The sequence below is a fragment of the Orcinus orca genome, chromosome 15, assembly GCF_937001465.1.
Source record: "Orcinus orca chromosome 15, mOrcOrc1.1, whole genome shotgun sequence".
Classification (NCBI taxonomy): Eukaryota; Metazoa; Chordata; class Mammalia; order Artiodactyla; family Delphinidae; genus Orcinus; species Orcinus orca.
Window position 1 is genome coordinate 32,576,657 of NC_064573.1, and position 15,646 is coordinate 32,592,302.

A 15,646-nucleotide genomic window follows, 5' to 3' on the forward strand; every position below is an offset into this window, starting at 1 on the left:
GCACATTTTTAGGTAAGCTTAAAACAAAATTTAGAGCACCCTCTAGTGGAAAACTGGTGACAAGAAGCTTAAAACCTGTTTTTGAAATTTTATAATTCAATTTCCATACAAGTATCTATGACCTGGGCCAAAAAAGTATATTAGGTAGACCTTTCTTTCCAAATCTTACTCTTAAAGTATCCCCATCAATACACACAGACACACACAAGACAGAGCAGTTCTCAAAGTCCAACAGAAAATGTTCTATTATTTATCAATTTCCAGAAGAAGAGACAAGTAAGATTTGTGAATATAACATAGATCTAATGTTACTCTATACATTAAAGAATTCCACTGTGGTTATAATGATAACAATATAAAAACAAATGGAATTATTTTGGAAGTCTGATTCTTGTGGTTAAAAGATTCAACTGAAAAAGAGAGCTAAGAAAACAACACAGGAAAACTTTTTCCAAATTATAATTTTTTCCAAACACAGCATAATGTTTTTTTTTTTTTCTGCGGTATGCGGGCCTCTCACTGCTGTGGCGTCTCCCGTTGAGGAGCACAGGCTCCGGACGCGCAGGCTCAGTGGCCATGGGTCACAGGCCCAGTAGCTCTGCAGCATGTGGGATCTTCCCGACCGGGGCACGAACCTGAGTCCCCTGCATCGGCAGGCAGACTCTCAACCACTGTGCCACCAGGGAAGCCCAGCAGCATAACCTTTTATAAATATCTTTTGCTAAATTAGTAAATTTGGCAAGAACCTCCAATGCAATCTGATTATACTCCTTCAGGCTTTGGTAATTAAAGGGACTGCCTGGCATTAATACAGACATGGTTCCCACATGCAAATTTTACCAGATAATTTTTCACACTAATAATTTAAAACTGAATATATGAAATTCCAGACTACATGAATTAACATGGTTACTATATTAATAATTAGTCAGGCTACACTCAATTTTGGTATCAAAATTTGGAGGAATACTAACAAACTACATAATGTCCTTACCTGAGAGACTATTTTAAGTGTACTTTAAAATCTATTTTCTGTGAAGGGCTGAAGAAACTTGGATTATTTGGCATATGGAAGAAAAGGCTACACAGAAGAACAGAAATATTTATTAATTAATTCAACAATGATTTATCAAACATTTTAGCTAGGTATTGTTCAAGGCTCTGGAGGCACGGTGGCAAAGTGCATGGACAAGGTCCCTGCTCTCATGGAACCTACATCCGGAATGGGAGAGGATGATGATTAAGAAGTCAACAAGCTCCACGAGGGCTAGGATTTCTGTCCTGTTTATTTTGGTATCCCCATCACCTAGAACAATACCTAAAATATAGTAGGTGCTCAATAAGCATTTGTTGAATTATATTAAAAAGATAACTTCAGCTAGTGATAAGTGCTATAAAGAAAACAAAACAGAATAATAAATAGAGAGTAATGGAGAGGGGTGGGGTGGCAGGTATATAAATATTATTTGACTGGAGAGTTAGAAAAGGATACTCTAAAAAGATGCCAGGGCTTCCCTGGTGGCGCAGTGGTTGAGAGTCCGCCTGCCGATGCAGGGGACACAGGTTTGTGCCCCGGTCCGGGAAGATCCCACATGCCGCGGAGCGGCTGGGCCCGTGAGCCATGGCCACTGGGCCTGTGCCTCCAGAGGCTGTGCTCTGCAACGGGAGAGGCCACAACAGTGAGGCCCGCGTATCGCAAAAAAAAAAAAAAAAAAAGATGCCATTCAATCTTAGACTTACTCACCGAAGTCTTGAAAGATCTGAGAGAAGAGCTTCCCAGGAAGAAGAAACAACAAGGGTACTTGCCCAAGACAGGAGTGATTTTACATTCATACATTCAAACCTGTTAGTGTAGGCAAGCCACAATGGCTACAGTAAAGAGTTCAGATTTTAATCATATAGTTTGGGCAAAAGATATTGGTGGTTTCAAATGGGATAAAAGCAGTGGAAATGAAGAGGGGGTAACTTCATGATTTATTTTGGTGAGCAGTAGATACAATTTGATAATAGATTCGATATGTAAGATGAAGCCAATAGTGCAATTAAAAATGACTCCCAAGTCTGGGGCTTAAACAACTGAGTAGGTGATGTTACTATTTATTAAGATGAGGAAACCAAGTGAGGAGCAGCTTATCAGGCAGGTAGTGGAGGAAGAAAACAACTTTTATGACTAGCTGTATAATATTTAGGATTTCAGGTAAACAGCTAATGAAATGGATTGAAATAGAGTAAGTTTGGAAGTTGCACAGAGATGGTGTTTAAAGCCATGGGGCCAAGGAGTTATTAGGAAGAAGGATGAGAATGATTATTCCACCTAACTCCAAGGGGAAAAGGTAAAGAATTAAAGATAGAGGTTAATGTGAGTTCAGTGTTTTTTGATAAGAGAAAGAACATTTAAACATTCTAACTAGAGCTGTACAGTAAGAGATTGGACTGCTTGCATACATTATGGGCTTCCCACTAAAGGAGGCATTTCGAGAAGTAAGGGCTAGATGACCATCTGTAGGATTTCTACTAAAGCAGTTCTTATAAGGGATGGGAGTTTCCCTGACATGTCCTTCCAAGGTACCATATAAAGGGACTTCAATTTAAATTCACTTATGCAACTTATTTTCTTATGAAGTAGATTCCAGGGCAAAAATCACTGTCATATAAAATGTATATTTGCTACTAGCCATTATTTGTTACCTGTTTTTGTCAGCAAAAGGTTATCCAGGTGCCTGTCTCCAACTCCAAGAATATATGTAATCACGCAATATCCAGCTGCAATAACAGTTCAAAAACAAAAGACAAAAGAACTGTGAAAAACACATGCAAACCAGGTTATACATACAACTGAATACAACAGCAGCTTGTGCTACTTTAATTTCAAATTGATTACTACTCTTTCTGACTTCTTACCTAAATTCTCAAATTAAATGTGTAATCTTTGACTCTATGAAGAGGTTATCACTTGAAACTCAAATTATTATTTGCAACAGAGAAAATACCCTGTAGAATTCTGTCAAATTATAAAAGTCACTTTAATCAAAAGTTAAATGAGGTTTCAGAAACCTTAATTATAACATGTGTCTATTGTTTCTCATTTCAAAGTAGATATGTTAAGAATGACAGTGAAAAAAAAAGTGTCTGCAGAAACACACATAATGAAGTCAACCATCCCACAACCATCTTATCTACACTATAACAAAAGTAAGTGTAGAATTAAAAAAAAAATCTTTAGAGAAACAATCTTGAAGTGCCAGCAGATAGAAAAACAAATGAATTCACGTGAGTGGTAAAGGCATGTATGAAGTTCACAGCATAATCCTCTAAATTAAGAAAAATTACCTGAGCAGGACAAGGGGCAGAGTCACTGTCTCTACCTTTATTCTCTTTTTCTTTCTCTTCTAAAGTCTGGAAACCTGGCGCATGATGAAAGTGCTCAAAAAATTTAAGCAAACAACACCTGTTTGAAGCCGTTTTTTTTCTGTTCTGTTTCCCGCATTAGTAACTTAAGAACAAATGCAACTTGCAAACACACATATGACTATGCCAGTATTTACAAACACATGTTTATTTCAGACACTATGTAGAAAAAAGATCGGACCACCTGTTAATAACCAAATTAATCCTGTCTAAATTCATTAATATTAAAGTTCATTTGATTCAGGTTCTGAAGGCCATTATGGAAGTCCAAAAGTGGCTTAAGCAATGACATCCATCATCAGATTAATCTTCAATTATAATTATAAACAAAGTTACAATTTATTGAAGGTTAGGTTCTTAGCTAGGCACATTACATTCATCATGTCTAACCCTTTTAATGATGTCAGTTAAGTATTATAACCATCCTTCAAATTAAAAAACCTAAGGCTCCGGAAGTTAACAGGATTGTCGAAGGTCACTGGGCTGGGGTTTAAACCTAAGTTAGACTCTAACATCATTGCTTACGCCACTTTTGCACTGTACTCTGTGTAATTCCTCCTTCCCAAAGTGGCTATTTTGATGGATGCAACATTCAACAAGATATTTAAGCTCAAGTATATTTGTTTAGAATAACTCACCATACCCTGATTCTAGATAAAATTATATATTATATATATTTCAAAATATATCCATATGTAGAGAATGAATGAAAGATAGCATACTATCATTCAAAAAAATGCTTCTAATCATATTACTGGTCTACTAATAATTTTCACTTAACTGTAACAAATCAGTTACAGTTGACTAAACAAATCAGTTATTCTCAAAATATAGTCTGTAGTGTGACAAGGACTACTAGTTTGCCAAAAACACAATATCCTATGTACACTTCTTCCTTAAAAGAAGACCAAACTAAGATTTCTGGGGCAAGACTGTACCTACATAAAAGACTACATTTCCCAGCCTCACTTGAAGTTAGGCCTGTCCAGAAAGCAAATGTAGTTTTGTGGTGAGCATTTTTATAGAGGGAGCTGACCAAGAGAATCAGAGACCTTGGTTGACACTAACATCCCTAAAGAGTTAAAACAACAACAGTAATGGCTTACATCTGGGCTTCTTACAAAAAAAGAATATAACTGTTACGTGTGTAAACCACTATAGTTAGATTATGTTAACTGATGCTGAATGAAACTGGTAGTTGGGCCACTGGGGGACTTGAGGGTCATTTACATAAAGGATGAGCAAATACAGCTTGATGGCCCAAATTGGTCCCCCTCTGTTTTTATATTTTATAAAGAAAGTTTATTGGAACAGAGCCATGCCCATTTATTTCAATATTTCTTAAGCACTATAATGGCCTGGTTGAATGGTTGCAACAGAGACCACCTGGCCTGAAAAGTATAAATGTATTTACTATCTGAAAGGCTTTAGGGAAAAATTGACTGACATTTGATCTAAGGCATTGCTACCCAAAATGTGATACACAGACTGACAGTTTCACTACCACCTAGAATCTTGTTAAAAATGCAAACTCTTAAGCCTTACTTCATTCCTATTGCATCAGAATCTCCAGGGGCAATGTCCAGAGAGTGATTGTTATATATATCAAAGTTTGAAAAGCCTTCTCTAGTGTTCTAATGCATCTAAGAATCCCCTGGGAATCCTCTATGCAGATTCTGATCCAAACAGCAGGGAAAAGGCCTGAGAGTCTGTAATACGAACAAGTGCCCAGGTGAAGCTAATGCTGTTGGATTATACTTGTAGTAGCACTGCTCTAAAACTGCTGTAAAATATGCAGTTCCACAAATGACTAAAGGCTCTCCACTAAAAGACTAGTAAGTGACTTAACTGAAGGATATTAAATCTGATACTGGTAAAGAGAACTGAGAACACATTAGAACTTAGCACACTGCGTTCTCTAATAAGGGATTCACTTAGAAATCTGGTTGCCACTTGTCAAGGATACAAAACTCCTACTGATAATATGCATATGAAGATAGCTGAAATTCCTGCAATTTTCACAAAGAACAACATTGTGTTATCAGTGCATCTGAGTTGTTACATGGTACCAGTTACCTTCTTATTAATTATAAATTACAATTAGTTTAATTTTTATCACTATTTACTTTGTTTCAAGTTGTTTAGCTATCTCTAGGAAAGTAATGATTCACATACACAGCAACGGTATTTTTGACCTAAAATTTTCATGTAACTAGACATGTATGAATTATGCCTGTCTCTGCTGATAAAGCAAGATGGTTTTTTTAAAATTTTTTGCGGTACGTGGGCCTCTCACCGTTGTGGCCTCTCCTGTTGCGGAGCACAGGCTCCGGACGCGCAGGCTCAGTGGCCATGGCTCACGGGCCTAGCCGCTCCGTGGCATGTGGGATCTTCCCGGACCGGGGCACGAACCCGTGTCCCCTGCATTGGCAGGAGTACTCTCAACCACTGCACCACCAGGGAAGCCCAGCAAGATGTTTTTTATAAACTACTCTTTATCATCAAATTTGGTTTTTCAGTAATATTTCATTGTTATTACTGGATTATTTTCCAATGGAAATGGAAAATGTATGAAAAAGAGCCTTTTACCCTGCCTCAGTGTGTTAAGGTCATAAATATGTTGGATGATCATTTCAATAAATGTTTTTTAAGTCAAGTGAGACAGCATATGATCTTTCTCTCTTTCATATATATAAATGGTGGAGATGAGAATTTGGGGTGTTTCAATAATTCAAATGTCAACACTTAAAAGATAAAAGATTACATCTTGAAAAAGGTATCTGAGGCAAGAGTAGGATGATCCTTCGAAATTTTGAGGATATAAACAATATTCAGAATGATTTGAGATGGCACAGAGTAGATCAGAAGAGTTTCAGGAAAAATGAAGTTATTTTTTAACTATAATGGAAACACTATACCTGTCCAAGAGAATCTCGTCAAAAGGATGCTATTCATTAGTATTTGGACTTCATGTGAGATACACACACAAACATCTTGAAACTGGTTTTATAAAACAACTTTGACTTAAAGCAAAATACAGAGAAATATAGACAACTAAACAATACTATCTCCCTTTACTAGTAAAGATATGAGTGTGAGAATAATCAGTGTTCCCACATTTACTTGCATAATATAGATTTGACACCCTGCATAATCTGGAAAAAATGTCACCATAACTAATCGCATTCTTCTTACACTTTGCCAAAAACCTAAAACATTACTTTTTAAAATGAAAGTTATAATACATGCATCTATGTGATAATGCCCAACAATCAGATTCTAGTACAATGTTGCAACTTATTAAGCACTGAATCCTCTAATGAAAAATTCAAATGGCTTTCAACTTGCAACATTACCTGGAATGCTACCAAACTCACTGAAACACACAAAATTATTTTGTAACACAGCAGTATATATAGAAAACAGAAGGGAATTCAAAATAAGATGAAGAGAAGGCCTGCCATCAAATCAGTTATCAGGATATGAATAAATATGAAATGCTTTTATTAGGAAGAATATCTAATTTGAAGTTAACTGTCCAGGTACAATCTAAATGGCTATTTTTTTTTACATTAAAAAAAGGCATATTTTCGTTAGCTCATGGGAAAAAATGGAACATTATATAAAAGACACAATACTATGACATTTAGCACATATTATGAAATATTGTTCCAGTACTTTTTTTAAGTGAGCAGGGTTTTCAAAATTTAGTCAATACTTATAGGTTGTGTGCATATATACTTTAAGTAGAAAAAGTTAACATTTCTTTATTAAATAGATTTACAAGGTAAAAAAATTTACAGTAACTATCAGAAAGTTAAGTAAAAAGACACGAGGTAATTGCTTGAGGGTATACAAAATATCTCCGGTAATAAAGTACTGAAAACTAGGTGTGGCAGATTAAAGATTCTTTAAGATGCTTTTCATTTAAGATGGGAACTATATCCTTTCCCCTTGAATCCAGGCAGGTTCTGTGACTCCTATGACCAACAGAATATGACAGAAGTGACAAACTGCCAGCTTCCCAATCCAGGCCTTCAGAAACCAAAAGTTTCTACTTCCTGTCTCTTAGAATACTTCCTTCTGAAACCCAGCTCTGAGAAACACAAGCCATAGGGTAAGCCTTGTATGGTTGCCTTGATTGACAAGTCTTGCTGAAAAACAGTATAAGCTGCCAGCCATGTGAGTGATCTATCAAGCCTTTAGAAGTATATTAATTTTTTCAGATCTTAGAAAACACAGACTTAATGGAGAAAAAAGTGAATGGAAGAGAAAAGGGAAAAAAGGACAGAAGAAAGGAAGTAAAGCAGGAAGGGAAAGAGGGACAGGAGAGAGAAATACAGAGTGAGTAAGAAAAGGGAAACATTTTCTCTTAGATGCTTCAATTTTTTTTAGTCTTAAAATCTAAATACACTGTATGCGATCATTTTTATGGGTAAGCACAGTTACACGTAACACATGTAATGTTCCTTAGGTTAAAATAAGAATTAAAACCACAAGGAATATGAATATACATACACACATTTTATTTCAGTATTTTAAAAGTTCCTAGGAATATTATATTCTTTATACTTCTCAGCCAAAAATGTATCAAGTATAAATTTCGGAATAAATTATGTAGTACAAAATAACATGGAATACTACCTCATGGGAGCATTGTGAAAAATAAAAAAATGTCATGTATAAGAGAGCAATTTATAAGCCATAAAATGATAGGAAAGTTTAAATATAGTTGTTATATGTCTAGAAAATCCTCTACTTGCTTCCCCAAGCTTGACTGCTTAAGTAGAAATATGGACATAAACATAAATATAATATTTATGTAAAACAGGAATAACATGATATATGCCATATACTATTCAGGGCTCAACTCTAGTGTCAACTCCTTTATTAACCCTCCCTTAAACAATCTAGTTATTAAAAAAAAAATCTCTCAAGAAAATAAAAAATAATCCTCTAGAATATAAACTTCATGAGAATAGGCATAAGTGGCTGAAACATTTGAATTAATCCCTATGGCATGTCACTACTTATTTATTTCCAGAAAGGGACCATAAGTACTAATCTAAAATACCATGAGAGGCACCTCCTAACAGAGCACTGTTATCTTAGCTCTAGAGATTTATCAAAAATATAATTATTCCTGAAACACTTTTCCCACAGTCTACTTAATTGCTTACTCAAACTCAGGGAAAATCAAGGGAAAAATTACAACTTCCAGGAAGAAATAACTTATAATTACAAAACAGTTAAGTGATTGCAAAGATGAATCTATGGATAAACCACTAGCCAGACTCATCAGGAAAAAAAGGGACAAGACTCAAATCAACAGAATTAGAAATGAAAAAGGAGAAGTAATAACTGACCCTGCAGAAATACAAAGAATAATGAGGGATTACTACAAGCAACTACATGCCAATAAAATTGACAACCTGGAAGAAATGGGCAAATTCTTAGAAAAGCACAACCTCCTGAGACAAAACGAGGAAGACAGAGAAAATATAAACAGACCAATAACAAGAACTGAAATTGAAACTGTGATTAAAAATTTTCCAACAGGGCTTCCCTGGTGGCGCACTGGTTGAGAGTCCACCTGCCGATGCAGGGGACGCGGGTTCGTGCCCTGGTCCGGGAAGATTCCACATGCCGCAGAGTAGCTAGGCCTGTGAGCCTTGGCCGCTGAGCCTGCGTGTCCAGAGCCTGTGCTCTGCAACAGGAGAGGCCACAACAGTGAGAGGCCCACGTAAAACAGAAAAAAAAAAAAAAAGAAAAAAAATCTTCCAACAAAAAAAAGCCCAGGACCAGGTGGCTTCACAGGCAAATTCTATCAAACACTTAGAGAAGAGCTAACACTTATCCTTCTCAAACTCTTCCAAAATATAGCAGAAGGAGGAACACTCCCAAACTTGGAGGAACGCTCCCAAACTCATTCTACGAGGCCACCATAACCCTGACACCAAAACCAGAGAAAGATGTCACAAAAAAAGAAAACTACAGACCAATATCACTGATGAGCATAGATGCAAAAAATCTTCAACAAAATACTAGAAAACAGAATCCAAAGGCACATTAAAAGGATCATACACCATGATCAAGTGGGGTTTATCCCAGGAATGCAAGGATTCTTCAATACATGCAAATCAATGTGATATACCATATTAACAAACTGAAGGATAAAAACCATACGATAACCTCAATAGATGCAGAAAAAGCTTTCAACAAAATTCAACACCCACATGTGATAAAAACTCTCCAGAAAGTAGGGATAGAGGGAACTTACCTCAACATAATAAAGGCCATATATGACAAACCCATAGCCAACATCATTCTCAATGGGGAAAAACTGAAACCATACCCTCTAAAGACCGGAACAAGACAAGGATGCCCACTCTTACCACTAATATTCAACATAGTTTTGGAAGTTTTGGCCACAGATATCACAGAAGAAAAAGAAATAAAAGGAATCCAAATGGGAAAAGAAGTAAAGCTGTCACTGTTTGCAGATGACATGATACTATACATAGAGAATCCTAAGGATGCTACCAGAAAACTACTAGAGCTAATCAATGAATTTGGTAAAGTAGCAGGATACAAAATTAATGAACAGAAATCTCCTGTATGCCTATACCCTAATGATGAAAACTCCGAAAGAGAAATTAAGGAAACATTTCCATTTACTATTGCAACAAAAAGAATAACATACCTAGGAATAAACCTACCTAAGGAGACAAAAGACCTTATGCAGAAAACTGTAAGACACTGATGAAAGAAATTAAAGATGATACAAACAGATGGAGAGATATATTATTTTCTTGGATTGGAAGAATCAACACTGTGAAAATGACTATACAACCCAAAGCAATGTACAGATTCAGTGCAATCCCTATCAAACTACCAATGGCATTTTTCACAGAACTAGAACAAAAAATTTCACAATTTGTATGGAAACACAAAAGATCCCGAATAGCCAAGGTAATCCAGAGAAAGAAAAACACAGCCCAGAAATCAGGCTCCATGACATCAGACTATACTATGAAGCTACAGTAATCAAGACAGCATGGTACTGGCACAAAAACGGAAAGATAGATCAATGGAACAGGATAGAAAGCCCAGAGATAAACCCATGTGCATATGGTCACCTTATCTTTGATAAAGGAGGCAAGAATATACAATGGAGAAAAGATAGCCTCTTCAATAAGTGGTGCTGGGAAAACTGGACAGCTAGAATACTTCCTAACACCATACACAAAAATAAACTCAAAATGGATTAAAGACCTACATGTAAGGCCAGACACTGTAAAACTCTTAGATGAAAACATAGGAAGAACACTCTATGACATAAATCACAGCAAGATCCTTTTTGACCCACCCCCTAGAGAAATGGAAATAAAAACACAAATAAACAAATGGGACCTAATGAAACTTAAAAGCTTTTGCAAAGCAAAGGAAACCATGAACAAGACGAAAAGACAACCCTCAGAATGGGAGAAAAGATTTGCAAACAAAGCAACTGACAAAGAATTAATCTCCAAAATACACAAGCAGCTCATGCAGCTCAATATCAAAAAAACAAACAACCCAACCCAAAAATGGGCAGAAGATCTAAACAGACATTTCTCCAAAGAAGATATACAGATTGCCAACAAACACATGAAAGGATGCTCAACATCACTAATCATTAGAGAAATGAAAATCAAAACTACAGTGAGGTATCAGCTCACACCAGTCAGAATGGCCATCATCAAAAAATCTATAAACAGGGTTTCCCTGGTGGTGCAGTGGTTGAGAGTCTGCCTGCTGATGCAGGGGACACGGGTTCGTGCCCCGGTCCGGGAAGATCTCACATGCCATAGAGTGGCTGGGCCCATGAGCCATGGCTGCTGAGCCTGCGCGTCCGGAACCTGTGCTCCACAACGGGAGAGACCACAACAGTGAGAGGCCCACTTACCGAAAAAAAAAAAAAAAAAAAAAAATCTATAAACAATAAATGCTGGAGAGGATGTGGAGAAAAGGGAACCTTCTTGCACTGTTGGTGGGAATGTAAATTGATATAGACACTATGGAGAATAGTATGGAGGTTCCTTAAAGTACTAAAAATAGAACTACCATATGACCCAGCAATCCCACTATGGGCATACACCCTGAGAAAACCATCATTCAAAATGAGTCCAGTACCACAATGTTCATTGTAGCACTATTTACAATAGCCAGGACATGGAAGTAACCTGGGTGTCCATTGACAATTGAATGGATAAAGATGAGGCACATATATACAATGGAATATTACTCAGCCATAAAAAGAAATGAAATTGAGTTATTTGTAGTGAGGTGGATGGACCTAGAGTCTGTCATACAGAGTGAAGTAAGTCAGAAAGAGAAAAACAAATACCATATGCTAACACATATATATGGAAAAAAAAAAAAAAAAGGTTCTAATGAACCTAGGGGCAGGACAGGAAAAAGGACACAGATGTAGAGAATGGACTTGAGGACACAGGGAAGGGGAAGGGTAAGCTGGGATGAAGTGAGAGAGTGTTCTGGACATATATACACTCTCAAATGTAAAATAACTAGCTAGTGGGAAGCAGAGACATAGCACAGGGAGATCAGCTCGGTACTTTGTGACCACCTACAGAGGTGGGATAGGGAGGATGGGAGGGAGATGCAAGAGGGAGGGGATATGGGGATATATGTGTACATATAGCTGATTCACTTTGTTATACAGCAGAAACTAACACAACATTGTAAAGCAATTATACTCTAATAAAGATGTTTAAAAAAAAGATGCATCTATAAAAGAGTAAACAGAATTTACACCTTATTCCTACTATTATGTCAAAACACTAATGACCTCTTTTTTCACATTTTCTATCTTTTAATCTTCTTGCACAGCATTTAAAACTGCTATGGTTTGAATGTCTGTGTCCCCTCAAAATTCACATGCTGAAATCCTAATGCCCAAGGTAGTGGTGTCAGGAGGTGGGAACTTCGGGAGGTGCTTAGCCCTCATGAATGGGATTAGCCCCCTATAAAAGATACCCCACAGAGCTCCCTAGCTCCTCCCAACAGGTGTAGATACAGTAACACGTCTTTGACCCAAAGAAGGCCCTCACCTGACCAGGCTGGCATCTTATCTCAGACTTCCAGCCCCCAGGACTGTGAAAAATAAATTTCTGTTGTTTGTAAGTCACCCAGTCTCTGGTATTTTGTTATTGTAGCCCAAATGGACTAGAAAAAATCCTAACATGTTCTAAATGTGTATGAGTATGGTAATATCAGGATAGCTTGTTTTCCTTTATTTCCACATATCAATGAAACGTAGTAAGTTGAAATACTTACCACAGCTTTTAACATAAGTATCCATAACTTCAGCACTGATCCCATTTGGCCCATTCTCACTTGGTGCATATTTTCTAAAAAAGTTCTGAAAAGATATTATTTTCATGTTTATAAATTCAATACAATCCTTAAACAAATTAGCATTTAAAAATTGTAAATAATGACAAAGAGGTGTCTGGTGTACAGCAGTCAGTAATTATAAAATGTGGACTTTAGGAAGCATATTCCTCAGGAATCAGTCTTATTACTATGCTTATAGGCTAAGACAAACAAACAAACAAATAAATAAATAAAAGCCTGCTACTTCTATACCACAGGGGAAAACATTAAATAAACTTACTGCTATATCTCTATACTTAATTTACCAGTTTGTTTCACCTTTCTCTTGAATGTAAACATGAGGGGTTTTCTGGGTATCATACATTCTCCTAAAAGTGAACATGAGTTTTAAAAATTACCTTTTAAGTATGGCCACTGAAACACTGTTACCATTAATAAACTCAATAAAGTTACATTCCAATTTTCAAAATAATTATAATGCAATGCTAAGAATTTTCAGATTCAGAGGAAAGTGATAGAAAGATAAATATAAGAGATGAAGACTGAACCAAAGAATTATAGGGGCACAATAAATACACTAGAGTGTCCAAAGAGTCTGGAAACACTGGGGAAAATCATGCATTTATTTATTTTTCCCCCAGATTACCAACTGGACCTATTCCCTTACATCTAGATGTTAAAGAAAAATACACAGTGTATATTATTTGAAAATACAACTAACATACTATTAAAAAAGTAAGTTTATCCTATGTTTTAAGCTTTTTGGAGCACTTTGTAAGTTTGACAAAGAATCTATATCTAGAATATATAAAGAACTCCTATAAATCAATAAGGAAAAGACAAATGACCCAACATGAAAATGCGCAAAAGATATGAACAAGCACTTCACAGAAGAAATAAATGGCCTACACGTATTTTTAAATACTCAATCTTTCAGGTAATCAGGGAAATGAAAACTAAATAATAATAAATACCAAAATTTAGAAGTTTGACAATACCAAGATTAGGCAAAGATGGGTAGCAATGAGAAACAGTTGCTTATAAAAACAATTATTTTGGAAAACAATTTTTAATTATCTACTAAAGTTGAAGATAAGATAAGCTATGACTCAGCAAAATTATTTACACAGATCACACATGAAACTAAGAATCAGGACACAAACTGTCATTGGTTTAATTTACAAAATCATAATTGCACAGAGCAACATAATAATTGATAACTTTATTAAACAATTACTTCAGTTAGAACCTGTGTTAAAGCTCTGCATACATTTCATGTCATCTTCAGAACAATTCTAGAGCTAGGTTCTCTTCATCATTATCCAAATTTTACAGATATAAAAACTGAGACTTGAAGGGTATGTTAGGGGGTCCCCTACACCTCTGACAGGTTTGATTTGTTAGTTGGGGTCACAGACTCAACTTACAGTTGTACCACAGCAGTGTGTATTACAGTAAAAGTATACACAACAGGATCAGCGTGGGAAAAATACACAGGCAAAGCCTGTGAATTCCATGTGCAATCCTCCTTCCTGTCTTCTGTGAAAGCATACACCGAGCGTACTTACTGGGGGCTGGTCATACAGGCACCCTCTACAGTCTATTTAGTTCAGTAACTATCAAAATTCTAGAAGGAAAGCAGGTTGTTTGCTATAAATCATATTATTTGTACAAACAGTCTAGGTATGTGAACTACCCTTATCAGTTAAAAGCCAAGTTCTCACAGAAAGCCAAATACCAGCTAAAGGCTAACCTGCTTGCAAGGTTACACAAAATATAGCTAGAAAGCTGCAGAGCCAAACTTCAAACTCAGGCAGTTTGATGTTTTGAGTGTGAGCTTTTAACCACTGAACATGACTGTATCCCAAACCAAACAACAGAATCAACCACCTGTTTTGCCAACAAAACAGAGTAACGCTTTCTTGAAAATCTAAACTCCATACTGAATTACTGAGACACTCTAAACTGAGAAACACAAAAACACACTACAGCAAATATCCTCTATCAAGCCTTTCACTGTATTATTTTTCATCTCAGGCATATCAATTTTTCTGTGTGAATTATATACATTTTTCTTAGGAAAAAGAAAAATTATATTTAAAAATTAACAAAATAAACTATTAAGATGTAATAAGAATTCTGAATTAAACACTAATTCACATATTTAAAATGTACAAAAAAAAATCCAAAGATATACATGGCTTAGTCCCAGAAAAAACTTGTCTTTTCTTATACTAAAGGAGAGAAATGACTTTGGAGGTGGGGATAAGGGTCTTAAAAAAATAATTGTGCAAAACATGTACAAGCAAAAATATCACCGTAGGACTGTTCTGACAAACAACAAAAATCGGAAATAATCAGAATGTTCACTGATGGCTAAATAAATTATAGTATTTCCATACTTTGAAATATAATACAACCATAAACTTTAACAAATTTAAAATTTGTTTACCAGTTAATTCCTGATCTCCTATTATATGTTAGGCCCATTTTAAGGAACTGAACATCTACCATGGAAGCATTTCTAACTGTTAGCATTATTTACTTCTCAGGAAAGGAAAACAACTTTAGGGAAGACAGGTGATAAAAAGAGACTGTCATTTCTAACTTTATATACTTTTTATAAAGATTGAAAATTTTATAATAAGAATATATTCATGAAATTTATAAATCTTTAAAATAGATACTATACCTGAATGCTTCCTTCTGTATCAAGAACTTCAGCAACAGGAACTGACTGGATAAATTGCATGAAGCCTACACAGAAACAGATGCATTGTATTAAGCATAGCTATTGGTGAAGCAATAAAAATAAAGATTCTGCTAAGAACAGTCTTCA

At 35.9% G+C, this 15,646-nt stretch overlaps 1 protein-coding gene across 8 annotated transcripts in view; it reads right to left on the minus strand.

Annotated features, from left to right (window-relative positions):
* The window catches only part of PIK3C3 (phosphatidylinositol 3-kinase catalytic subunit type 3), a 155,094-nt gene that overhangs the window by 36,566 nt on the left and 102,882 nt on the right, over positions 1-15,646 (minus strand). For 6 of the 8 annotated variants that reach the window (XM_033412469.2, XM_033412470.2, XM_004283538.3 and 3 more), the window contains 3 exons: positions 15,500-15,564; positions 12,748-12,832; positions 2,689-2,763 (listed from right to left, as the gene is read on the minus strand). In XM_033412469.2, coding sequence (XP_033268360.1) covers positions 2,689-2,763; positions 12,748-12,832; positions 15,500-15,564 — 225 coding nt within the window. The other 2 variants (XM_049697941.1, XM_033412471.2) reach the window with 2 other exon arrangements.